The sequence below is a fragment of the Trachemys scripta genome, chromosome 16 (genome assembly GCF_013100865.1).
Source record: "Trachemys scripta elegans isolate TJP31775 chromosome 16, CAS_Tse_1.0, whole genome shotgun sequence".
Taxonomy (NCBI): domain Eukaryota; kingdom Metazoa; phylum Chordata; order Testudines; family Emydidae; genus Trachemys; species Trachemys scripta.
Genome location: NC_048313.1, coordinates 2,034,568 through 2,061,333, shown reverse-complemented (window position 1 = coordinate 2,061,333; position 26,766 = coordinate 2,034,568). Strand labels below are relative to the sequence as shown.

The 26,766-nt window shown below is 41.6% G+C and overlaps 1 protein-coding gene across 5 annotated transcripts in view; it reads left to right on the top strand.

Moving 5' to 3' along the window:
• The window catches only part of BICRA (BRD4 interacting chromatin remodeling complex associated protein), a 116,631-nt gene that overhangs the window by 65,337 nt on the left and 24,528 nt on the right, over nucleotides 1–26,766 (top strand). For 3 of the 5 annotated variants that reach the window (XM_034792049.1, XM_034792050.1, XM_034792046.1), the window contains exons 2-5: nucleotides 8,754–8,856; nucleotides 22,468–22,513; nucleotides 24,403–24,445; nucleotides 25,154–25,219. In XM_034792049.1, the coding sequence (XP_034647940.1) occupies nucleotides 22,473–22,513; nucleotides 24,403–24,445; nucleotides 25,154–25,219 (150 nt within the window). In that variant the 5' untranslated portion in view covers nucleotides 8,754–8,856; nucleotides 22,468–22,472. Of the gene's footprint in view, nucleotides 1–8,753; nucleotides 8,857–12,921; nucleotides 12,986–22,467; nucleotides 22,514–24,402; nucleotides 24,446–25,153; nucleotides 25,220–26,766 lie in introns of those variants that run through there. The other 2 variants (XM_034792048.1, XM_034792047.1) reach the window with 2 other exon arrangements.

Sequence of the window (26,766 nt, the reverse complement as noted above, 5' to 3'; positions counted from 1 at the left end):
TGCAAGGTATTGCATCAGCCTTGCATTCACTAGTGTAAGCACACAACATATACATCCAAAGAAAATTAAAAATACAATCCACACGTAATTTTCCCCCTGAAGAAAGGAAAAAGAAGGAAACCACATATGACATGCTAGTCACATATCTTAGTGCACTGCAGAAAATTGTGCAGATACCAGAGTGGTGTGCGTGCTATAATAATTTGAATAGAATTTCTCTACATGGTAACCTCTCTGTACTGAGGAATTGTCATTGATTAAAATAGTAAAATTCATGTTGCATCTTGTATTACTCTGTGCTTCTGTAGCACCTGTCATCCAAACATTTTAAAAACATTAACTAATTCCTTCTTTGCAAATGTTCCTGTGACATAAGTAATGGATACTTAGAGATTAGCTGCCACTGAAATGCAGCCATTTCTGGGGTGGTATGTCATAACTGTTGAACAGTGCAGAACAGCAACACTAGATAACAGTTTAGGACTGAAAGTGAGGAAGTGTGTCTAGCAGAAACTAGGTGGGATATAGACAGGCAGAATGTAATTGCCAGAGTTGAAATTTAGCTTGGACACTAAGATTCAACCCCAATCCTTGGAAAAATGCATTTGAATTTTTGATGAACACAAGTGGTCAGGACTTTGGTTTTGCATCTCATCTAAAAGATGGGCAACATGTCTTTCCCTAAATCAGTCCTATCCTGTCTTATATCTTATTTCTTATTTTATATTTTAACCTCTCTGTGTATCTGTTCCTAATGTGCCTTTTCCCATTGTACCTAGGTGCCAAAAGATTGACATTTTTTAAATCTCAAAAAAGGGTCCTGTTTAGGTTCTCTTTGATTTTTGAGCAAAAGTTTGGGACAGTTATTATTTTATCTGAACTGGTGCACTCTGCTGAGAATCTACTGGGATCAGAAGTCTTGCTTTTTGTTTTGTACTCTGACTCCTACCACTTAGAAGTACAGATAAAATTCAGTATATTTGTGGGGATTTGAACTATTGCTGGGTTTGACAATGAGAAGTCTTTTTCCCTTATCCCTGAGCTGTAAAAGAGTGACAAATTTGATTGACAGAGTTTTTTTTTAAAATGATAAAATTTTAAATCTCTTTATAACATGCACTGCTAAGTCTCCGTAAGAGGAAGACACTTAGCTTTTTTAAACTTAAAATTAATTCGGGGGGAGAGTCTTCCACTACATAGATGAGACTCGACAGGTCTGTTTATCCACTGATGCTCTAGAACTGTCAGCAACACCACACTGAATGACACACCTTTCTTTCACTAGCCTGACTTTCTTGTTATTTTTGTGTGTCCCCCTTTGTGCCTGAAGCTGCTAGGTAGAAGTGTAGAGAAAGCAAAAGTCATGACCTATCACATTTTTGGAAGAGCAGTATGCTTCCACTATGTGGGGGGCGGTGGGAGAAAAAATATTCTACCACACATTACATCTTCTGTCTGCTGTAGCTATAGAATGCAAAAGAATAAGTTAAGATTCAGTAGAGTGTTTTGCCATAAGATTGCAGTACTCAAAATTTCTGTCTTGGTTGTCAGAGAAACGAGGTGGATGAGGTAATATCTTTTATTGGACCAATTTCTGTTGGTGAGAGAGACAAGCTTTCAAACTTACACAGAGCTCGTCTTCAGGTCTGGGAAATGTACTCAGAGTGTCACAGCTAAATACAAGGTGGAACAGATCGTTTAGCATAAGTAGTTAACCCGTATTTCCAAGGACCATTCAAGGTGAAGTGTCCCCTTAACACCTCTCCAGTGATTGGGGCAAACTGGAGAGGGGGGATTAAGTGGGTTACAGGTTGTTAGAGTAAACCATAAATCCCGTGTTTTTATTCAGGCTATGATTCTTAGGCCTGGTCCACACTAACCCCCCACTTCGGACTAAGGTACGCAAATTCAGCTACGTTAATAACGTAGCTGAATTCAAAGTACCTTAGTCAGAACTTACCGCGGGTCCAGACACGGCAGGCAGGCTCCCCCGTTGATGCCGCGTACTCCTCTCGCTGAGCTGGAGTACTGGCGTCGACGGCAAGCACTTCCGGGATCGATTTATCGTGTCTCGAGAAGACGCGATAAATCGATCCCAGAAGATCGATCGCTTACATCCGGACCAGGAAGTAAGTATAGACGTACCCTTAGTATTTAGCAAAGTTGTGAATTTGAGCTCCCAGGCTCATCTTTTGAAGGTATTCTGCAGGCTTCATTTGAGGATGAGGACTGAGAGGTCAGATATAGAGTGATCACTTTGGGGAAAGTGTTCACCCACAGGTGATATGGCATTTTTGTCTTTTATCATTTTTTCTGTGAGAGTTTGCCTCATTTCACCCATAAAGTTGTTGTTGGGGCATTTAGTGCCCTGGATGAGATACGCCACATGTAGCAATAGGCATGTGTAGGACCCATGGATCTTGAAAGGTGTGTTGTGAGGCATCTTGACCTTTGTACCAGCGGAGATATGTCTACAGGTTTTGAATCTGTCGTTTTGGCAGGATCTGGTGCTGCTTTGAATTGGTGTGTCCTGGTTGGTAGGGAGCTTGCTTTTGATAATGACCTGGGAGTGGTTGGGGGGAGTTGTTTAAAGAACAGAAGAGGAGGTTCAGGAAAGATTTCTTTCAGGACATGGTCTCCGTTGAAAAAGAACAGGAGTACTTGTGGCACCTCTTTTTGAGGATACAGACTAACACAGCTGCTACCCTGAAACCTGTCATTATGCAAGGTCTCTGTTGAGTATGCGTTGTAACTGTCTGATGATCTCCCATGTGGGAACATTAATACACTAGCATCAAGTTCCTGGACACCATGATCAGCATCTACAATTGAACCTTACAAACAACGGTATACAATAAACCCACGGAGCACCGCACCTACCTTCACAGATTCAGTAACCACTCCAAGCACACCAAGAAATCGGTTATCTACAATCAAGCACTCAGATACCACAGAATATGCTCAGAGGATATACACTTTTACATACTTAAAATGGCCTTCACCAAACAAGGACACTCCACCAGAGAAGAATTAGACACTCATGTCTGGCCCATGCCAGCTGACTCACTCTCACGGGGCTCGGGCCGTGGGGCTGTTTAATTGCAGTGTAGACTTCTGGGCTGGGGTTGGAGCTCGAGCTCTGGGACCCTCCCACCTCACAGGGTCCCCGAGCTTAGGATCTAGCCTGAGCCAATTAAACAGCCCCACACCCTGAGCCGCACAAGCCTGAGTCAGCTGGCACAGGCCAGCTGTGGGTTTTTAACTGCAGTGTAGACAAACCCTCTGAGTACATTTCCAAGACCTTAGGAAGAGCTCTGTGTAAACTCGAAAGCTTCTCTCTCTCTCTCACCAACAGAAGCTGGTCCAATAAAAGATAATATCTCTCCTATGTTGTCTCGCTAATATCTTGGGACTCAACTCAGCTACGATAACACTGCGTATCTTGCTTGTTCTCAGAATGAAACATTGTGAGAACCAGGCTAGAGAGATTTGGGGTGTTTGGTTCATGAGACGCTTGCTCAGTCTTATGAAGTGAGCCACGGAACTTAAAAGTTGGAGAACCACTGCTCTAGAAAGTCACAAAATTCTAATAAGTAAAACGTTGCCCAAATTAATCATAAGTAACACTTCATCCTGCTCTAACACCTTCTATCTGAGGATCTCAGTGCCCTTTACCATTATTAACTAATTCAGCCTCACATTAGGGATGTAAAATACTAAACAGTTAACTGGTTAACGAGTAATCATTAGTCTTACCAGTTAACCGACCCTAACCGTTAACCCCCAGCCTTGGGGCCTGCTGGAGCAGCCCCAGTCCTGAGCTGGCCCACCGACCCCAGCCCCAGCCACACTGGCCCACCGACCCCAGCCGCTCACTCTTTAATTGGTTAACCGATTAAACAACATAATTTTAATTGTTTAAACAGTTAACTTTTTTAATGGATATTTACGTCCCTACCTCACATCATCCGTATGAGGTGCTTTAGGAGTACTGGCCCCATGTTATGGATGAGAAACAGGCACAGAGACAACAGGACTTATCCAAGACTATGTTGGAAGTTTGAGGTATATACCTGTCTCCTGCTTTCCACTCCTGTGTCTTAACCACAAGATCTTCTGGCCTGATCTTCAGTGGCATAGCCCCTGCAGTTGACATTAGCTTCAGTGGGATTTGTGGGTGGTTGGCATTTTTGAAAATCAGGCTAATCTCTCCTCTTTATTAATTCCACCAATATCCTTGAAAATAGCATTTAAATCAAGAATGTGAAAGTGCTTACAGAAACTACAATCAAACCGGACACATCTTTCAATCCTTTTAGCCAAGTGCCTGCAGTCCCCGTTTCAAAGCATTGCTAACAGTGATGCATCTGGAGCAAGCAAAGTTTCATCTGTGTCTAGAACTTTTTATTTAATTAGCATATGAGCAACGATTTGCTTTTATTGTATCTGTAATGTTGAAACGTGATTGTGTTTAAAGTGTGTACAACTCTGTCTAAAACAGAACTAGATAACCTATGAATCCTGAGCGGCTGGGGAAGGAAGTCATGTCAGGCTGCTTTGCTCCAAAGTGTCCTCCATGGGAGGTTCCTTTATTCAGTGATCTTTGATATTTGATTTTCTAGTGGACCAGAAAATTATGTAAATGTGTAAACTTCGCTGTTTGATTTCATTTGATGTGCAAATGCAATGGACAACATCTGTCCCAGCTACAATGAACCTGTGCCACTGTATTTACTGTCAAGATGCATCTTTGTGCGAAGGGAATAGGTGCAATAAAGAGCAGCAAAATCCTCCCTGCTACCTATGAAAACAGATCATTCACATTCATTTGATAGCACTCACTATAATTTCCAGCGTTGAGTAGCAATGTTAGAATAGTCCTATTAATACCTATTTTGGGTATCTACTGCTTAAATATATCTATTTTTAGATTCTTTTTGTTGTGATGTAAAACTATGGTCATTGCCAGTTTCGGCCAATAATAATACCACGGTATTTTTCATGCTTGGTAATTCCATTCTGCCTTGCTAAATTCTCCTTACAGTTGGCTGCATGATCCTTTTTCACTTCCTGCCCTAAATTGTTATGTGCTCTTGCAGCACACTGATAACAGCTGCCTGATTTCCCCCCAGAGGTGGCTGCACATTAGTGGCAGGTGAAGCAGTTTCTGTCTGTATCATGTAAATCCATTTGTAAAGCACTTCAGAATGCTTGGGGATAGAAGGTGCTATAAAATTCAAATTGGCATTATGTTATATTCTAGCAATGTCTGGCTTGGGTCTTTACCATCTGTGTTTGTAATATATATAGTAAGCTCCTCAGAGCAAGGACCATGTCAGCTGCAGTGACTTTTGCAGCCATGATTACACTAGTGTTTATTGAAAAATAAATAGATAATTTAAACAAATAAAACAAAGGGCAAAAACAAATATAATTCCACAGGTTGAGGAATGGTTGGTATGGGGGAAGGTATGTGTTGCAAAGAATTCCCCATTGTGAATAGTGCTTTCAAACGTAGAAATAATTTGCTGTCGTTCTGTGCTAAATTTCCCTGTGCTGATTTTATAGATGAGAGTTCGTGGCATCAGATGAAGTCTCATGGTCCCATGTTTGGAACACCAAGAAGGCTAATTTTGCAGCTTTTAGTGCCTGTGTGTGTGCTATTAACACTTCATTACAGTTCTTACAGCCTCCATCTACTCCCTGTGGTTCTCCATTAGACAGCCCCTCTGAATCCTGTCTTTAGTATAGTCACTGCATGGTGAGAAGCAGGAATTCAGTGGAGTGTACCACCACACTTAACATGTATACTAAACGGGGCATCCTCTGTTCCTGGGAGTCTGGTATTTGACACACAATTGCAAAGTGAACAAGGGAGGGAAATGTTGGGGTCAGTGGATGACACTCATTCTGGCAGAGAAACCAGAGAATTGGCAGCTTAGATTTCTCAGGACCTTAGAATTGGTAATTTTTCAAAATTTTGCTAAAACCACAATTCTGATAACCTCTCTCATTTTAAAAACGTCATAAACTTCTACCCTGTTTTGGAATATTAATTAAAAAAAAAAGCCTTTAAAAATGTAATCTGTCTGTTTAGCCTACGGTATGTATCTATCAGAGGTCCTGTCTTCCTTAGGGAAATGAGCACATATGGCTTCAAGACTAAGCTTGATAAGTTTATGGAGGGGATGGTATGATGGGATAGCGGCAATTTTGGCAATTAATTGATCTTTGACTATTAGCGGTAAATATGCCCAATGACCTGTGATGGGATGTTAGATGGGATGGGATCTGAGTTACTACAGAGATTCTTTCCTGGATGTCTGGCTGGTGAGTCTTGCCCACATGCTCAGGGTTTAGCTGATTGCCATATTTGGGGTCGGGGAGGAATTTTCCTCCAGGGCAGATTGGCAGCGGCCCTGGAGGGTTTTCGCCTTCCTCTGCAGCGTGGGGCCCGGGTCACTTGCTGGAGGATTCTCTGCACCTTGAAGTCTTCAAACCACGATTTGAGGACTTCAGTAGCTCAGACATAGGTCAGGGGTTTGATACAGGAGTGGGTGGGTGAGATTTTGTGGCCTGTGTTGTGCAGGAGGTGAGACTAGGCGATCAAAATGTTCCCTTCTGACCTTAAAGCCTATGATTCTATGATCTGTTTTTTTACTCCGGTGTAGCTATGGTATTCCCCTTACTTGTTTCTTATGAACATGTGCCTCTTCCCTCTGCAGAGTTTTATCTGGTAATATGAATAATCAGACAGAAGCACAGTGGGGGCTGAATGATTCTCTACCTGCAATCAGGCATTAATTTTCTGGAGAGTAACTAAATACATAAAATATAAGTGTGTGTAAATACGCTTTTTACATTTTGTTTTTCACTGAGCAGAGAAGCCCATCTTTCAGCTCTACCCCAGCTTGCAGACTTTTTGTTTACTAGATTATATCCAGCGGTGTCCCCCAAGTTCAGAGACCGCACAGTAATGCTATTGTGAGCTTACAGTTGTTTCCCTTGGAGCTACCAAGTGGGCGCTGTGCAGTACTCAGGATATTACACAGCAACTGTTTAGGCTTGTTACTGCAATACATTTTGATCCCTGTACCTTACTACTCAGTTGTTACATTTATATTAGCTCGGGCTGTGATCATGTCATATCTAATATGTTAAGCATGAGTGGGCCTAGTGAGTACTTGGATGGGAGAGCTCAAAGAAACACCAAAAGTCCTGGAAGAAGCAATGTTTGTGATTCAGTAAGGGAACCTCTTCCTTTTGTGTCAGCTCCCAACCAGTGCTGTAGCAGAGTGATGGGGGACTCTGTTTTCTGAATGATCTATAAAACTGATCTGTGAGGATTAGACGTTCCCATGGTCGTTTTCATAGAAATAGGGGTATCAATCGCATTACCACCTTGAATTTCAATTTAGGTCATTACATATTACCTTTCTAAAAAGAAAAATTGACCCTTGTGATTTCAAATGTGGAAGTTACTGTGCTGTGGTGTTGGTACAGCATGGCTGTCGTGTTCTGCCACGTGGCTGCGTTTCAGTGGTGGGTGAGTGATGCAGGCTGTTAGAGGTTTGGGATCCTTCTAGGTTAAAGGCCCTGAATAAATACAGTTGTCATTATTACTGTAGCCTGTTCATGGCACTGTAAACAAGGTAAACTTCAGAGGGCAAGGGTTGTTTTTAAATCATATTCTTGTTAATAGAAATTGGTCCAGCAGTCCTTTGGAATTTCCTATGATCTTAAGGATACACCTTTCCCATCCTAAAAATACTTGTGTAAAGAGGATTCATAAGTGTTAAAGCCATACCATCTAAACATACAAAGCTCAGTCTCTTAGAAGTACTGATTTCCTCTCCTCTGTTTCTATGGAAGTGAGATATACGTAGTCTTATCCTCAGTATACAATATGTTAAGCAGCTGAATCTTATTTTCCTTTAGTTCTGATTTTTTTTTTTTTTTTTTTTTTTATTAGCAGGATCACATTGGGGGGTTTCATATCACAGTGCCTTTAAACCCTGCCCAGATCACAGCTGCAGTGCAGATCTGAGCACAGGAAAAAAAATCCCTTTCCAGACCCAGTAACAAAAAAGGCTTTGCCTAGGAGTGGCATGATGCCAGATTTGAGGTTTTCAGAACAAATTCCTCAGTTTCACCATTCTAAGCTGAAAACTTCAAAACGTGCTTTGCCAGGATCTGCCTAATGGCTCTGTGCTAAAAGTTAATATAGGATGTGTTTAAATGTATGACCAGCAGGTAATTTGATACAACTTCCTGCTGTTGCAAACACCTGTTCATTTGAACTAGTGCTTACAGCATGGGAATCTTTTCGTAAAATACCCTAGTGAAGACATAGCTGAACTGGGCTTGATTAATAGGCTCTCCTCGAGAGCATCAAGAAGACTGATGTGCACTGCCCGAGGTAGAGAAGGCTTTTATTGAGCTTCACCATTCTAGAGTATGCCTGGCCTTGAGCAGTGCTCCTAGTCCCTCAGCTCCCAAGAACCAAATTTAACCCCTCCCAAAGTTGGACAAATTGCAATTGGAATACATCATAGTTAAGTGTAAAAAGAAACCAGCGCAACCAAGGTGGGTATAAAGAATCCTATTAGAAGGCTTTGTTTTATTGTTAAATAAAATCTGGTGAGGAGGGTTTGACTAATCAAATAAGCAAAAGTAAGTCAAAAGCATCATTAGCAGAGCAAAAAGAAATACTGAATGTTGAACTAAAGCTAACATTTTATCTCACAATATAGGGTTTTTCAGATGCACTCATACATGAGAGAAACTAAAGCAGGAAGAAAACCTACCTACTAAAATAAATGCAATGGGAAATTGAAGACGGCGGATAAGTAAATGGTAGATTTGTTAAACAGTTACTTTGTGTTTTATCTTTGAGATCAAATTACATGGTACAATTTTGAGAGTTGTTAGCCATATGTAGTAATGTGTGATTAAGGAAATGCTAAACGGAAGACCTGAACATTTTTTTCTTCAGGCAGGTAAAATAATTGGTCCAGAAAATAGTCATCATTTCCAAAGAGTTTCAGTCATAACACTTGCAGTTCACAGGTATCGTGTCAGATTTATGAGTGACAGACATAACTCCATTATTAAAAACCAGTCATCATAAGTTATAGACTAGTCAGTTGTTGAAGGAAAATTTGGGAACGATCTTGAGAAGGGTGTTATTGAGCACACCTTTAAAAAAAATTAATTTGATCAGTGCCAATGTAGATTCATGATAAAGAAGTCTTGCTTAGCTAGTTCTTATTTGTATTCCTGGAAGAATATTCCTGCTGCCATGTCACGCAAAAGAATTGGGGTGAATATCATATTGTTAGATTTCCATGTAACATTTGACTAAAGTTCTACATTGACGTTTGTTTCTTGTGCTAAAGTCTACAGATTTGTTACAATGGGTACTTCGGTCTCCTTGCAGGTTGGGAAAGAACCAGAGCTGTCAGTCACTGGTAGCTGGGGAATGCCCTGCCTCTTCAACTTGTCTCCAGACTTTTCTTTACCTACAGAGGCCTGCGGCTCCCCTCCGTGCTGCAGAGTTTTGCTGAGGAAAATTCTAAACTTTACTTCAAATATTTCGACTAAAAATTCAGTTCAGTAATGTGTCCATCTGATTCCCATTGCTACGTTTGATTTTTGAGCACACACACACACACACACACACACACACACACACACACACACACACACACACACACACACACACACACCCCTTTACCTCTCTGTGGGGAAGGGTCGCCATGGCTTTTCCAGGCAGGAAATGAGCCATGCAGGGTTAGAAAGACCTAGCTGTGGGGCAAGCAGCTCCCTCTCTTCCATGTCCGTAAGGGGAGTGAAGCCAGAATAGCGGCCTGTATATATCCCGCACCAGCAGCCACGCCTCTGACTGTGGAACTCAGCCTCCTTTCTCTCTCTGCTTCCCCTTCCGCTTGAATCATGGGTGGAGGGCACTGGATATAGCACAACACTGGAGAGTGCAGTAAGGGTCCTTCAGGCACAGCCCCCTCCCCCTATTGCTGCTTCAATAACAGGCGTCCCCCCCGACCTCAGGGGATCCCAATTTGTATCCCAGGCGATTTTACCTGTAAGAGTGGCCTGTTCACTATACAAGCCCTTCACAGATAGCCACGCCCAGGCAGACAATCTCAGCCCCCTCCTTTGGATAGAAAATGTCTCCGGGGGCATCGGGCCAGACGAAATAAACAAATATGAACTATCATCTGAAACCCTGAATGGCGCCGCATGCTTTCACAAGGAGTGTTTAATGTAGGTAGACCGTATTGCGAGTATTGTTCCTCTCAGCCTAAAAATCATATGGTCTCAGGGCTTCTCCCTGGAAGGAAAGAGAGAAAGAGGGATTCAGATCTGTTTATCCCATGGCTATCTTGGCAATACAGTGGGAAACTTTATGAAAAGCTGAGGCTGTTCAGAGTGATAGGAGAAGTTGATTTACAATCCTGACTCCTGCCAGGAACTATAGGAAGGAATACAGGTCATATGGCAAGTTGAAGGAGTCTGAATTGCAACATGAGAAAATGCCTCTGTGCAAGTGGTAGCTAGAACAAGTGCAGGGTCATTAGCTGTCCTCTATTGCCTCAGGGCTATCTAAAGGTCTCCCAACGAGCCCTGTCTGTAGTAGACCCCTGATTGGTGCCAGGCTCTTTCAATTTGGGAGCAAAAGTGCTTTCATCAATTAAGGTCACTGGACGTTGTCCAAATTGGGAGCAGTGCAAGAATTTCAGGAAAAGTTTTGTCCCATTCCCAGTCTCAGCAACCCATGGGAAGGCCTTGACACAAATGAAATAATCCACTATATACTTTGACTGGAGCATTACAGCCTGCTCTCCATCCTATTTCTAATCTCTGAGAACTGGGAACAAGCAGAGCAGGGCCTTGTCTGTAACATCCAATAAAATTCCTGAAGGAGGCTCGTCTTCAAAACAATCCCATTTCACCATCCTCAGACAATTCTTATGTTTTATGGAGAGCTTCAGTGGTCCAGAGGTCATATGAAACCTTGCCACTAATTCTGGGTATCTCCTCTTCATCTCACTCTATCTTAGTCATGGGCAGAAAACTAGCTCCAGTTGTATATTCTACACTCCCACAACTAGTGAATGCAGAGAATCCGGTATTTTGAAGGGATTCTTCTGGTTCAGTTCAGGGAATGGGAACCAGGAAGAGAGAGCCCAACAGCACCTACCAGCTGGAACACAGTGGTTTATTGATTTCTGAGAACACTGCCCTCCATGGATAACAGACCAGATGACTTCTTGGTGGCAACAGTCAACATTTCTGATCGTTTTCATAATAACTGGGAAGAACACAATCCTATCTGTGTACATTGCACCAGAGTGGGGAGAACTCCAAGGCTTACCTGGCAGAAGTTGGATTAGCAGAGTGGCTCTGACACCCAGAAGTATGTTGCTCATGCATCCGAAGAAGTGAGGTTTTTACTCACGAAAGCTTATGCCCAAATAAATCTGTTAGTCTTTAAGGTGCCACCAGACTCCTTGTTGTTTTTGCTCATCATAAGTCAGTTTAGTGAGCTGGTGATCGACTTCTTTGCATCTGGAAACAATAAATAAAGTGCCCTTTCAGCCTGTCTGAGTGTCAGGATCAGGGGGTGAATGACCTCTCGCAAAGCTGGGCAAGGCCTCCACTATATGTCTTCCCACCTTTTCCAGTCCTCCCCAAGATAATACAAAAGATAGGAATGAGAGAGCAACAGTGATACCAGGTATGCCTTTCTGGCTGAAAAGGCTTTGTCTCTCGGGCCTGATGAACCTAGCGTTGGGTCTTTAGATGTCGCTGTCTCTCAAAGGAGGTTTGGAATTTCAAAACCAATCCTCCATCTGGGACCAGACAGATTGAAAATAAATGCTTGGATGAAGTGATTATTGCTATCATGGACTCCAAAAGAGAAGTCAACAGATAGAATCTATTCTACTGGCTGGTGCAAAGTTCACCATTTAATTACCATGTTATACCAATGAAACATAGCCTTGAGTTTCTCCTGGAAGGTTTTATTGTGGATGAATGAGTGGCCTAGCAAAAAGGTAGTATCTATAGTATAATGTTCTCAGCATATTCAAGAAAAAAAAGTTTGTACAAATCCCAACATTAATTGCTTCCTTAGGTCATCAACCTTATTCCAACTCTGCAAGGTCATAGAGCACAACCTTGGAACCTCATTCTGCTCCTTACAGCCTTGCCTGGAATGAACCTCTCCCGGAGATGTCATTATACTTTCTATCCATTAGAGCAGGCTTTTCATTGGTGGCTTTTTCTAATGAGACTCAGTGTTGTACTTTTAATTCAGGCAGGTGGGCCTCATAACTGTCACAGAATTCATTCCCTAGGTAAATTTCAAGAAATATTCTTCCTTTGGTTAAGCATGTAAGTCAAGTCCTTAAGAGCATGGAAAGTCTTAAGTCAGAGTAGACATGTCTCCTCTTTTGAGATCTGCTAGATGGTCATATGGCCATCAGCTGGATGTCCACATTTAAAGGATGATCCCGCTTCCCACCCTGAAGGCACACTACTATGAAAATCCCATTGTAATGGATCTATGGTCCTTAGTCTGAAGAAGATTAGGACAGTTTATCTGTGCTTACTTTAAAATTTCCTTCAAGTAAGAAGTCCCACAGACCCGACCCACACCAGAGACAAACGATCACTCATAATAGAGATGGAAATGGATATTCAAGGATTTGGATTTGTTGTCCTTAGATGAAAATTACCATGCTCTGGAGTAGAAGAAATTGTTATGCTTTTTCCTCAAAGTATATTTAACACAATCTGTAATGTAAGAAAGTAGATGTGAAAGCTATCTCGTCTGGATGTGGGGCATTTGCCTGCTGCCAGGGACTGACAGGTCTGGCTTTGTCCCCAATCTGCAAGGAGGTTGAAGTACCCATTGTAACAGATCTGTGGACCTTATTACTTGACGAAAGGAAATTTTCAGGTAAGCAAGGACACATTTTCCTTTTACTGGCTACTGTAAAGATCTGTGGGATAGGGTTTAAAATAAGCATGTTGAGTAAATGACAGCAAGTGTCTGTAAATAAGGCTGTAAGAACAAGTAAGTCAACCCTTTTTAAATTTCACTGCAAACTTGAACTGAACCTTTTTTGATGCAGGACAAAAAGTTTGGATAATTTTTATACTCCCCCCTACCCCCCCATTTTGTTTCATTTTCATGATTCCCTGCCCTTCTAGGTTCAGGCAAATAGCAAAAGTTTCAGAATACCATGAGAGGAGCAGTTCTTTCAGCATTTCCAGCCCGAAAATAAGCATGAAGTATTGGAAATCACTGAAAAGCCAGTTTCCACAAGAGCTGTAAAACCAAGAGGCTTTGGATAAACATTAGAATGTCTAGGTGCTTATCAGTGCCTCCGTATGCTTTATGGATCTCCCCACCAGTGTGCTATAAATAGTCACTTTTTAAATTAAGAAGGTAGTACTTGTGGGTACTGTACAGTTTGTTGGCTGCTTTTTCTGTACAGCTAAATGACTGTCCTTGTTGTTAGCTGTGGGGATAAAGGAGCACAGTTTTGTATTGTATCCTATTGTTTTATTTAACTCTTCAGACATGCAGCTCGTTACCTGAGAAATTAAGAGGAAGGTTAGTTTGTATTGCTGACTCTTGGCCTCTGTGAATCTGGATCTCCGTTGATTGTCTCCTTCAACCAAGTCTTTTTGTTTTATGTAGGGAGTATCTTTGTGTATGAATCTTCAAAAAATAATTTAAAACTGCTGTTAATATTATGCATTAGTACATTCAGATGTCATGGGACTTGTTCTACAGTCCTAGAAATTGAACTGAGAGAAACATGCAAGAGAATTTGGTCTTTATATTGCATTTCCTATTAGTTTAGCCCTTCCCTTTGCAGCTCTACTTTTTATTTTTAGCATTACAAGGTGACATTTATGGCCAGGAAATGCCAAACCTTTCTGGTATATGCCCATCACAAATTCAAGTGTCAACAAATGAGGGTGGGAATATTTTTCTATCCATAGTGTTCCCCTTAACATCCCAAAATACCAAGGGTTGTAGTAAATTCTCCATCATTTGGAGTCTTTACATCAAGATTGGATGTCTTTCTTAGAAGTGATGGTGTGCTTCAACAAGTTGATGGGTTAGATGGAAGAATCATTGGGTAAAACCAACAGCCTGCATCATGAAGTGAGGTAGGGAGTACATGATCCTAATGGTATCTTCTGGCCTTATAATCTATGATTCTTAGCAATATGATGGCCATCAGCAACAACAATGCAAAGCTAATAAAAGAGTTATAATGCTCCTTCTCTATGCGTTCGGAAAGATAAATGCCAGTAGGACCTTTGAAATCTTGTAGAGACAAGATATGTAAATGTCCTACAGAAACCTCTACTCAATTATAAATAAGACAGTCATTGTAATCAGTTATGTTTACGCGCTCAAGCTACATGTATTGCCTAAACTAGGACACAGTCTTGCTGTTGTCACATTCATCCTCCAGTCCCTTAACTCCACTTGGAGTTGTTCACCTACATGTATTGCTTTTATCTTTACGGAGACCTCAAAGGACTTTTCTTTTTAAGTTTGCTTTTTGTTTCTCTGTGTTTTTGACCTTAGAAATATCAGAAATGTAAAGTCTAGTTTCCTAGTGTTTTTGTAGGAGGATTTCCTGAGAATAGAGGGTGTCTTGGGGACGTTTGTGAGCTCAGTCCCATTAACTTAAGGCATTGTTGACAGTTCGTCTCTTTATTTCTCCAAAATATTTAATCAGTCAATGAAGGTAAATACATGTTAACAAAAATAAACAAAGTGGCTTAAATAGCATTGCTTCCCTTCTCAACTGCTCAACTTTTACATTCTCTTAACCTCTTTTGGTGTCATAATTTCATTAAATCTCTAGTCACTGTAGATTGTACCAGGACCTAGATTTTTCATGTAAAATGCAAACCGTGAAGCAAAACTTGTCAAGCCGCCTTTCTGCATTATCAAGAAGCAAACAAAGTTGTTTGTTTGTTTGTTTTTTAATTCCTCTGCAAGTCACCTTTAACTGAGATTGTAAACTCTCCTCCAAGCTGATGGGTAGGCCCCAATACAGCAACAAAAATTGTGCATGCAACCATCCACGCAGAGCCCCATTGACTTTCATGGGGTTCCATGCAAGCACAAGGGAGTGCTGCTGAGATTCTCATTGTGGGTTGGGGTCCTCACATTAATCTGTAAAGTACTATGCATGAACAGAAGAATGGCCATACAGGGTAAGACCAATGGTGCATCTAGCCCAGTATCCTATCTTCAGACAGTGGCTAATGCCAGATGCTTCAAAGGGAGTGAACAGAATAGGGCAGTTATCAAGTTATCCATCTCCTGTCATCCAGTCCCAGCATCTGGCAGTCAAAGGCTTAGGGACACCCAGAGCATTGGATTGCATCCCTGACCGGCTTGGCTAATAGCCGTTGACGGACCTATCGTCCATGAACTTATCTAATTCTTTTTTGAACTCTGTTATAGTTTTGGCCTTCACAACATCCCCAGGCAATGAATTCCACAGGCTGACTGTGCATTGGGTGAAGAAATACTTCCTCCTGTTTGTAGTAAACCTGCTGCCTATTCATTTCATTGAGTGACCCCTGGTTCTTGTGTTATGCGAAGGGGAAAATAACACTTTTTCTCCACACCATTCATGATTTTATAGACCTCTATCATATATCCCCTTAGTCATCTCTTTTCCAAGCTGAACAATCCCAGTCTTTTTAATGTCTTTTCATATGGAAGCTGTTCCATACCCTTATGGGTTTTTTTTTTTTTTTGCCCTTTTCTGTACCTTTTTCCATTTCTAATGTATCTTTTTTTGAGATGGGGTGACGAGAGTTGCATGCAGCATTCAAGGTGTGGACATACCAGGGATTTATATAGTGGCATTATGATATTTACTACCTTATTATCTATCCGTTTCCTAGTGGTTCCTAATTTTTTTGTTGTGGTGGTGTTTTTTTTTTCGTTTGGTTTGTTTTTTTTTGACTGCCGCTGCATAGCTCTCTGAAAACAACTGCTCAAACTATAAATAGTGCCACAAACTATCCATGTTTGTGGCACTATTTAAATAATAACTTAGAGGGGTGAGTGTGGGGAAGAAGCACTTCGGCCAAAACAAAACCACTTTGCCTTTATTTTCCTGTATCCCTTTGGCTATTCATTCCAATGGTTAAGCTTGAATAAGAGCGTTTTGTTCCCTCAGTCATCTCTTTTTCACTCCAGCTTCTCCTGCTCCTACTACAGTGACCTCATAATCTGATGGTTATGCCACCATCTACTCCTCTTGTGGGGAAAAAAAAGGGATGACGTAAATTCAGCATAGTGACTAATGAAAATAATGGCTGTTGTCAACTCTCATATGATTTTATCACAAGTCTTGTGATATTTGATGTGTTTCATAAAACCCTAACTCCTGGAGTCAAGTGACATGAGAATCTCAGCTTTTTTAAAGTAAACATATGGACCTCCTGGTTGTGGAGAAAAGCTTATAAACATGACCTCTAAAGGTCTGAAAATCAGAAGGTAAATCAAATTAACTCAGGTTTCAGAGTAGCAGCCGTGTTAGTCTGTATCCGCAAAAAGAACAGGAGTACTTGTGGCACCTTAGAGACTAACAAATTTATTAGAGCATAAGCTTTTGTGGACTACAGCCCACTTCTTCGGATGCATATAGAATGGAACATATATTGAGGAGATATATATACACACATACAGAGAGCATGAACAGGTGGGAGTTGTCTTACCAACTCTGAGAGGCCAATTAAGTAAGAGAAAAAAAACTTTTGAAGTGATAATCAAGCTAGCCCAGTACAGACAGGTTGATAAGAAGTGTGAGAATACTTACAAGGGGAGATAGATTCAAATTAACTCAAACTGTATTATGAGATTTAAAAAATAATAATTTTTAAGTAGTCTCATGATTTTTAGGGGTCCTCCTGCCTTGTGAATTTAGGCTGCTTGGGATTGGAACTACTGAGAGATCTATGAGCACATCTACACTTGAGTTGGGAGGTATGATTCCCAGTTCACGTGGATGTACCTGTACTAGCTTTGTTCAGGCTAGCACGGTTACATCTGTGCAAACTGGGAATCACACCTTCCAGCTCAAATATAGGCGTCTAGTCAGAAAAGGGGTTAAAGGTCAGTTAGCTCATATAGTAGGTTTAATCTACCCAGTCATAGTGGTAATTATGGAGTCTGAGTCCTCCAAATTATGAACATATTCTCAGTGGAAAGCAGTGGCCGTTTTACTTAAGCCTGCGATTTCCAGTGAATTTGCATTTAAAACAGACAAAGCTTTAGTGAAGTCCTTTTTTGTTATATTTAAAATTATTTTTGGGTACAAGGGTGAGAAAAGAAACAATATTTTCATTCATAAAACCCTTAAATGCTCATAAAACTGCCTTGCACTAGAATGACAGAGCAGAATGAAATTGTTAGACTTTTTAATTGGATAATAATCCGTGGTTGTGATTATATACATTTTTAAAAGATTCTCCTCCTCCTTTCCATCCCTCCCGGTATAAGGTATAATCATGATGGTTTTATTTGTACACCAAATCAGTCAGTGTTTTGCAGACCTCTTGCAGAATAACACAATACAATTTTGTTTTGTATACGGTCTTTCCCACAAGCAGCAGCATCAGAATGCTTTAGAGAACTAAAAATACAATTAGAATTAAATAATGGCATGGGGAGGAGGAGGAAACTATGATGTAACAGCAGTAGAGAAGAGTTATGCTTTCTGGTGAAATTTTAAATGAGATAGTGAATTTAATAGGTAAAGAGCTACAGGAAGGTTGCCAAGGAGAAGAAGGTTCTTGCACCCAGAATGGCAGAGATTTGGTGAAGAAACAGAGGAGTCCAGTGCTAGTTGGTTGGACGAGTTGAGAGAGGCATGGTTTGTCTGATGATTTGCTCCAGACTAACAGAGTTTTTTAAAGCAAAGGCAATTTTGAACGGTGTCTTGAAATGAACAGGAGAAAATGTCTTTGCATGTTGTGTGTTTGAGAAGGCAGCAATGTTAATCTATACGTTGTGGAGAACTGCGACTTTGCAATTGCTTTTTCCATACCATTCCAGAAAGGTGAAAGGAGATGAAGACTTGCATGATGGAGTCAAGGCCATGTTATAACTTCCCAAATGCTATTTGTTAAACCAACAAAGTGTGCTCTCCACTTTGAGATGAATGGGCAAAAATGATGAGTGGTGACTTAGTCATGTCAGTCACAATCGCTGTGTGCTGTTGTCTGGATATCTCCATGCAAAGGCCATTCTAAATCAATGCTTTCGTGCTTTCTTCTTTCCTTAAAATTAAGCCACCCCAGCAGTCCATTGTTCATGAGCAATCCTAATAAAAACAAAACAGTATGTTTTGAAAGGGAAAATTATTTGTTAATGGCCCAAATTTGATACCCTTATTCATGTTGAGTAGCAGCTTATTCTATGAATAGTTCCATCGAAATCACGAGAAGATCCTTACTCCTTTAGCTGTCCTTAATATGAGTAATGTTATCAGAGTATGCCTCTCAGGAAATATTTCTTCTTCAAACTTCCACTGGATTCTAATAAACACAGGGGAGAATTTAAAAAAAAATTTGGAAAATTATCCCATGCGTGTCCTTTTGAAATGGAAAAAGGTTCTGCCTTCGGTATAGGACTTTAACACTTTCTTTTAGAATGAAGAAAGGTATGTTTCTTCTTCAAGTGCTGGTCCTATGTGTATTCCATTGTGGATACGCGTGCACTCCACATGCCTGGAGCCAGAGGGTTTTGAAAGCAGTGTCTATTGGTACGCAATGAGCCCTGGCTGACTGCATTCCTCCGACCAAGTTGATAAAGGGCAGGGCGGACCGACTGCATCTCCTGTTCCTTCTACCCACCGCTTGGTCTCAGTCAGAAGCTGCAGTGTCCGAAGCTTCGGCTTTCTTCTTTATCAGTGAAAATATATTTAGATATCTAAATCATTTTTATATTCTAGAATTTTAAAATTTTTATCTGATATTTTAAGTGAGTTTTTTAGTTATATAGTCTACCTGACCTGGGGAGCACCCCCTTCCCCATACCGTGTTTGGGTACTGGACTATGTCCTGGACTCTGGGGTTCAAAATCTGTGCGTTCTGCCAGCGATCCTTCTCAGTCACTGATGACCACCAACTCTACTTATACTGCTGTGGGGAAGTCCACATCGTGGCAAGGTGCAATATCTGCTGTTCATTCCTAGCTGTACCTGGGAAGGACAGGAACTTGCCTTAGGAAGCACCTTATGAAAAAGACCATGAGGCCACAATTATAGAATCATAGAATATCATGGTTGGAAGGGACCTCACGAGGTCATCTAGTCCAACCCCCTGCTCAAAGCAGGACCAATCCCCAACTAAATCATCCCAGCCAGGGCTTTGTCAAGCCTGACCTTAAAAACCTCTAAGGAAGGAGATTCCACCACCTCCCTAGGGAACCCATTCCAGTGCTTCACCACCCTGCTAGTGAAATAGTGTTTCCTAATATCCAACCTAGACCTCCCCCACTGCAACTTGAGACCATTGCTCCTTGTTCTGTCATCTGGTACCACTGAGAACAGTCTAGATCCAGCCTCTTTGGAACCCCCCTTCAGGTAGTTGAAAGCAGCTATCAAATCCCCCCTCACTCTTCTCTTCTGCAGACTAAACAATCCCAGTTCCCTCAGCCTCTCCTCATAAGTCATGTGCTCCAGCCCCCTGATCATTTTTGTTGCCCTCCGCTGGACTCTTTCCAATTTTTCCACATCCTCCTCGTAGTGTGGGTCCCAAAACTGGACACAGTACTCCAGATGAGGCCTCACCAATGTTAAATAGTGGGGAATGATCATGTCCCGCGATCTGCTGGCAATGCCCCTACTTATACAGCCCAAAATGCCGTTAGCCTTCTTGGCAACAAGGGCACACTGTTGACTCATATCCAGGCCAGGGACCCCCCCCCAGTTTGTCAGCCTGACTCAGCAAAGAGTGCGCTTCCTGCCATGAGGTCCAAATCAGGAGCAAAGGAATCTACCTTTAGCATAAAGAACAGGAGTACTTGTGGCACCTTAGAGACTAACAAATTTATTAGAGCATAAGCTTTCGTGGACTACAGCCCACTTCTTCGGATGCATATAGAATGGAACATATATTGAGGAGATATATATATACACACATACAGAGAGCATAAACAGGTGGGAGTTGTCTTACCAACTCTGAGAGGCCAATTAAGTAAGAGAAAGAAAAAAAAAAAAAAACTTTTGAAGTGATAACCAAGCTAGCCCAGTACAGACAGGTTGATAAGAAGTGTGAGAATACTTACAAGGGGAGATAGATTCAATGTTTGTAATGGCTCAGCCATGAGGCTAAATCTTCCTTCAAATCCACTTTAAAGAAGTTGGCTCCAGCCCTGCCTAAATCGAGCACTAGCTCAGCCCAAGAGAACTTAATACGTCCTGACTGGCAGAGGCATGATAAGAGAGCCCACAAGTCTAGGGCTCCATTGGCACTGGGTCAGGGTGTGGAGGTATCAGTGCCTCTGGTACCTCCCAAGCACAAACCCCGGGGTCCTCCACCCCAACGAAGACTGATCACCAAGAGTATAAGTCACCAGTGATTCCGTCTTTCCCTTCAACGGCTGTGGCACAGACTGTCCCTACTGCAGTTTTCTCTTATATGGCATCTTATTGCCAAGGGAGCCACAATGTAGCCTTTATTTAATGCCATTCATGTTTCAAAACAAAACAAAAAAAAACCCCTTGAATTAAAGTGTTTTCACAGCAGGAAACTGACTTCTGGCAATGTGATTTTATATGGAACTAATGTGTGCTGAGGACTACTCGTTAACATTAATAGAAGTGGCATGAACATCTGAAGGGGTCAATAATATGGTCTTCAGTGTTATGTGTACTGTATTGTAGCTGAGTGTCACCACTGGAGAGTTAATGGTTTTCTAGCAGTTGTCTAGCTGCAGCTGACAAACCAGCTTTAAGCCCCTTGAAGACAAGACAGCTCATTTGTTTCTGTATGGAGAGCTGTGCACACCCCATCCTGTGCACCTGCCTCTCTTCTTCCCCCTTTCACCGACCCTGGGAATGTCCAGATGCATCCTGCACCTAGTGTTTTTTGAGAGGTGGCCCCCTGGTGTCTAGAGCTAGTTAAAATGTGATAGCACATATTGGCTGTAAGTCACGTGAATCCCTTTTAAGAACCTCTTGCCGACGATCAAACCATGACTGCAATGTCAGCTGGGATGATTCTTCCCCCTGCACTTTCAACCAAGTTAGGTCCGAGGCAAAAGAGACTTGTGATTTAATATGCAAAACAAATGGCCAGAACACGGGGTGCAAAAACCAGAGGGAAGGGTGGTTTATCCCTGTGGTGCAGAACTAATCTCTTAAACACAGCAAAGTCATTCTAGTTACTTCACTAGCAAATGTCAGCAAGATGGGCCTGTATATTCAATCTGAAGAGCTGAGTTCTAATTTGGTTAACGTCTTATCATGGGTTTCACTTAATAGTGAATCAGTTGGATTTATTTGGCCCAATCTGTTCTAAAGAGGCCCAGATGAGGTATGGGGTTTATTGTGGGGGATAAATTTGGAAACAAACACTTGAATTCATGCTGCCAGCTGACAGCAAAGGACTGATTTTCATAAGCAGTAATTTTTTGTGTGTGTGTGTGTGTGTGTGTGTGTGAGAGAGAGAGAGAGAGAGAGAAAATAAATACAGGAATTGGCCTGCTAGATGGACTAGAAATAGAGCTGGAGTCTTTCACTTGTAGGTCACCACCATTTCAAATCCAGCCTACATCAGTAGTGACTAAAAGTTATTGATGGCTCTTCAGTATCCAGTGGACCAAGTTTTCACATCAAAAAAACTACAGTCATAAATTGGCACTAGCTGTTTGCTCCTCCCTAGTCTCAGCAGGGAAGCTACAGATTGAATGGAGGCTGATACACACATTCCCCATAAGTATGTTAGAGGCTTGGGGTATGTTGGTGAGGGCAGCATGTGGGCCTGCAATTTGACTTGTCACTGCCCCTCTTTGGAGAAATAGGGGACTTCAAACTTCAGGGGCTGGCAGTCTGGCTCTTTTAACCAGCACCAAATTACACAGCAACATAAATAATAAGAATGGAATGTGTTAACACGTTCACTTATGCTCTAAGGTGCTGAAGCCCAAAGACCTTTGAGCACCTAAGCAATGATCTAACTAACAGGTTACTCTCATCTGCCATAACAGGATAAATTGAGGTGTATATATTGGGTCTGTATGTGAAAGAAAGACCTTTTGAATTGCACAATGTTGTGTTGGAGGGTGGGGATGGGAAAGCAGAAGTTAATAAGTACAGTTTGTGCTGTATGGCACAGCTGTATTTTTCTAATTTTAATGCAGTCTCTCTCCCCTCTTTTCAGTTGACATGGATGATGAAGATGGCCGGTGCTTGTTAGATGTAATTTGGTAAGTAGTACCACCTCATGAAACAGATCCCATGCTAATTTATCATCTTCTATACTATTCTAGGGTATTGGGTGGGGTGGGGGAGGGTGTTAAAGATTTGAGATTCTATGTTTGGAGTTCAGAGCATTTCCATGGAATTCATTTTTGCACTCATTCTCAATCAGTTGCCTCCATGTTTTTTTCCATGCAGTTCTCTCTGCATGGTTCAACTTCCCTGAACTCCTCTTAAAGGTCCCTACACTGCCCACTTTCAAGGCCCCTCTTAATGCCCACTTCTGCCATGATTTCCATAGTGAATCTTGTTACTCCCCTTCCCTGATCTCTGTCTGTCTTAGGCTAGGTCTACGCTACGGGGGGGGGTCGACCTAAGATACGCAACTTCAGCTACGTGAATAGCATAGCTGAAGTGGCGTATTTTAGGTTGACTTACCTGGCTGTGAGGACGGCGGCGGGTCAACCGCTGCCGTCGACTCCGCTTCCACCTCTTGCCGCGGTGGATTTCCGGTGTCGACGGAAGAGCCATCGGGGATCGATTTTATCACATCTTCACTAGATGCGATAAGTCGATCCCCAAGAGATCAATGGCTACCTGCCGATTCGGCGGGTAGTGAAGACGTGCCCTTAGATTGTGAACTCTTTGAGGCAGGGACTAGCCCTTCTTTACTGTGCTGAAAGAGACTACCCACGTTGTAGACTCTCCTGCAATCAAACAAACACACACAAATAATAATTAATAATTTTATGTGAAAATTTGATAGCAACCTTTAAAACTGCAGTAAGTTTTTGGCTGAACCAGCTCTGATTTTCTTGTTTGAAACTTTTGTGGTTTCATGTTTTGTTGCACTTATTTTTGTTTGTTTGTTTATGTTTAATTAAGAACATTTTGCACAGCTGATTTTTATAGGGACGTAGACATTAACAGTAGATTAACTCTGCACATTCTGTTTTTCATTTGTTCCATTTAATGCATATGTGGATAAATCTATCTTATTTCTGTAGTGTTTTGCCAATAACTATAGCGTCTAGGCACTACACACGCTTAAAAATGTACAGCTATAGTCCGTCTCACAGCACTGTTTCAAAGTGCTTGTTGAGAGAAGTGCCTGGTGAAAGCTGTCATCAGCACTAGCTAGCTAGTAGCCTGAGGTTAACTCTGAACAGTTAATGTTTTGACAAACTACTTGTTAACCACAATGTAGGCTAATTTTCCAAAAGGGATTATTGCGATTATAAAACTGTTGTCAATGACGTGGTAAGTAGGGCCCTGCAGAAATAACAGGGGAGGGGGAATAAGAGCATGTTAGTGACAGGAGGCCAACAAGAAAAATCACCATTTACAATCAGTAAATGTATGTAATCTGTATATTTATGTAGTATAAAAATAGAGCATAAAGCTGTGTACATTATTGGTCATTTAGTCTTCGATGGTTGAAATCTTGTATCAAATTTAAATGTGTAAAAATGTTCTAGGGTACAGGACCTAATTGTTTTTATTCAGAATGCATCCACATTAATTCTGTCCATGAGGGTGATAGAGCAGCCAAATGGCTCCCAGGTCCATATTGACACATTTCATGCACCAAAATGCAATATTTTTCATGCTAGAACCTCATGGCTTTTATGTGCTCCTGACAGGACAGTGTATATAAGGAGTTACTGGCCTCTGCAGAAGCAATATTAACTGACTGCTGTCCACACTAGTGCTGCTGAGGAATGACTGTCAAAAAAATAACAGCGATCCCCTAGTAGTAAACTGATATTTCCACCAGTCAGAATGCAAGTGGATGCCCAGTTATGTGAATATATTCATTAGGGACATGTATTTCTTTCCTGATTAAAATTTGGGTCGTACATTCTCTCTTTAAACAATTTCGTATGTTGTTTTGCAGTGATCCTCAGGCTTTGAATGATTTTTTACATGGATCTGAAAAGGTGAGTAGTGGTTTTTACTTATTTTGTTAATCAAAAATTAAAATTTAAACATTTTTGACAGTGAAGTTTAAATTAAAGGGAAAAAAACCCTAACTTGAATGTCTTTTTTGTTTTCTTAGGGGTAAGGGTTTGTGTAGCCCAGGGGGTTGGTAATAGGTTCTGGAATTTTTCGTCTCTAAGGACCCAATCCTGCAAGCTGCTCCATGCAGAGCCACACAGAAGTCATTAGAGCTGTACATGCACAATTGTCTACACAGAACAGTTTACAAGAATGGGGCCCAACCTAGTCACCTACGTTGCTAGTGATCATAAATCCCTATCTTCTAGTTATTGTTTGCTGACCTGAGCAAAATAAGTTTGTTGTCTGTCTCCTAGTAGGCAAGTGTCTACCTTACAATATCTGCCGCTACGGTTGGTACTTGTTTGCCCCTTCAGCAGAGAAGCCAAGTATTGAATGAGGCCCAGAGAAGGAACTACCTTCCCACCTCTAGATTTGGGGCTCTCCACATCAAATTTGAGGCATGTTGGCAGGGGGGCCGTGCATGTGAAGGAAGCTTGCCCAACTGCTACCAATGGTGTACCAGCTCTGTGGCTAGGGAGAGCATTCCTCTGTCTCCAGTGGCTGCCAGTCAGCACCATCCACAGTGTCAGCACTAAATTCAGTTTAATTCTATTTAAATAAAGTCAATACAATATTTTTAATTGCAGATTGACAGTGATGATCTCCTGGACAACACAGGAGATGCAACCAGTGCCTTCTTTGAGGGTACTGGGGTATGTATTTATAATGTTTTTTTTTTTTTTTTTAATTGTTACTTGGTAAATTCATTTTAGAAACCTGTCTTTTGTTGTTTCACAAGTTTGTGTTTAATAAATCTGTTTTCCAGTGTGAGTAGATTACACAGGATGCATGGATTAGTCCCCAAAATCTTAAAGAAAAGTTGGGGCAGGGAAGAACAAATGGGTTCAGTGTGTGCCCCATATGTGTGGGGAGGGGGAAATGAGTTTATACGCACACATCTCTCTCTGTCTGTGTTTGTTTTTCTATAAACTTGGGAAAACTTTGAGGACAGAGAATACAGAGGAACGAAAAAAGGAAGTATGATAAGACCACTATCCTTTAAAGATTGTGGGGAAAATGGGGCTGAATGTTACAAAGAAATTGTGAGGAACATGTAGCACCGTCTTAGTTCTTTCTTCTAATGCAGGATTGGAGTTGGGAGTGCTCAGTTTTTTGACAGACAGACAGGGTAAAGTTGAAGCAGGTGGATATGACCCTGGAAAGCCTCACTTGATGATTTTGCACAAATCTGATTGGAAACATGGGCAGTATTTTTTATTTTCCACCAAGTGTGCTGTTTGAACTTGCAGTATAATAGAGAGTGTAGTAACTTTCTTTATCCTTTCCTGACTACACTGAGCTTGTTTTTAATTATGAAAAGCCATTGATGAAAGCTTCTGATGCTTTATGGTACTTGTTGGAAAGCAAAGAAGCTTTTCCAAGAATTTGGATTTAAACGTTAGATTCTAATTTCAGGTAGATCCAAACACAAATGGAACCAAAACTGCCTCACACAAAACATTGACATGATAAAGCTCATAGTGCCCACTGTGTGCGAGGCACTTTTCAAACACACAAGGACAGTCCCTGCTCTGAGGAGCTCACCCTCTAGGGCAGGGGTTCTCAAACTGCAGGTCAGGACCCCTCAGGGGGTCGCGAGGTTATTACCTGGGGGGTCGCGAGCTGCCAGCCTCCAGCCCAAACCCCGCTTCGCCTCCAGCATTTATAGTGGTGTTAAATATATAAACAAGTGTTTTTAATGTATAAAGGGGGTCGCAATTGGAGGCTAGCTATGTGAAAGGGGTCACCAGTACAAAAGTTTGAGAACCACTGCTCTAAGGTCAGCCAGTGTACGGAGGTATATGTTGGAGCTCATTTGAATGTCAGTGGCAAGAAATGATTTTTCTAGTTTGGGAATATGGAAATCTCAGTTTTAGTTCCAACAACAATTTTATTCCATTTGTTAGTTAATTGATTAATTCAAAGGCATTATATTTTCCAAACTCTGTTGCTATCACCTCGCTTTCTTATGTTTATGCGCTAGAGAAGTCTAGTGCAGTGGTTCCCAAACTTGTTCCACCGCTTGTGCAGGGAAAGCCCCTGGCGGGCCAGGCTGGTTTGTTTACCTGCCACATCCGCAGGTTCGGCCGATCGCAGCTCCCAGTGGCTGCGGTTCGCTGCTCCAGGCCAATGGGAGCTGCTGGAAGTGGCGGTCAGTACGTCCCTTGGCCCACGCCGCTTCCAGCAGCTCCCATTGGCC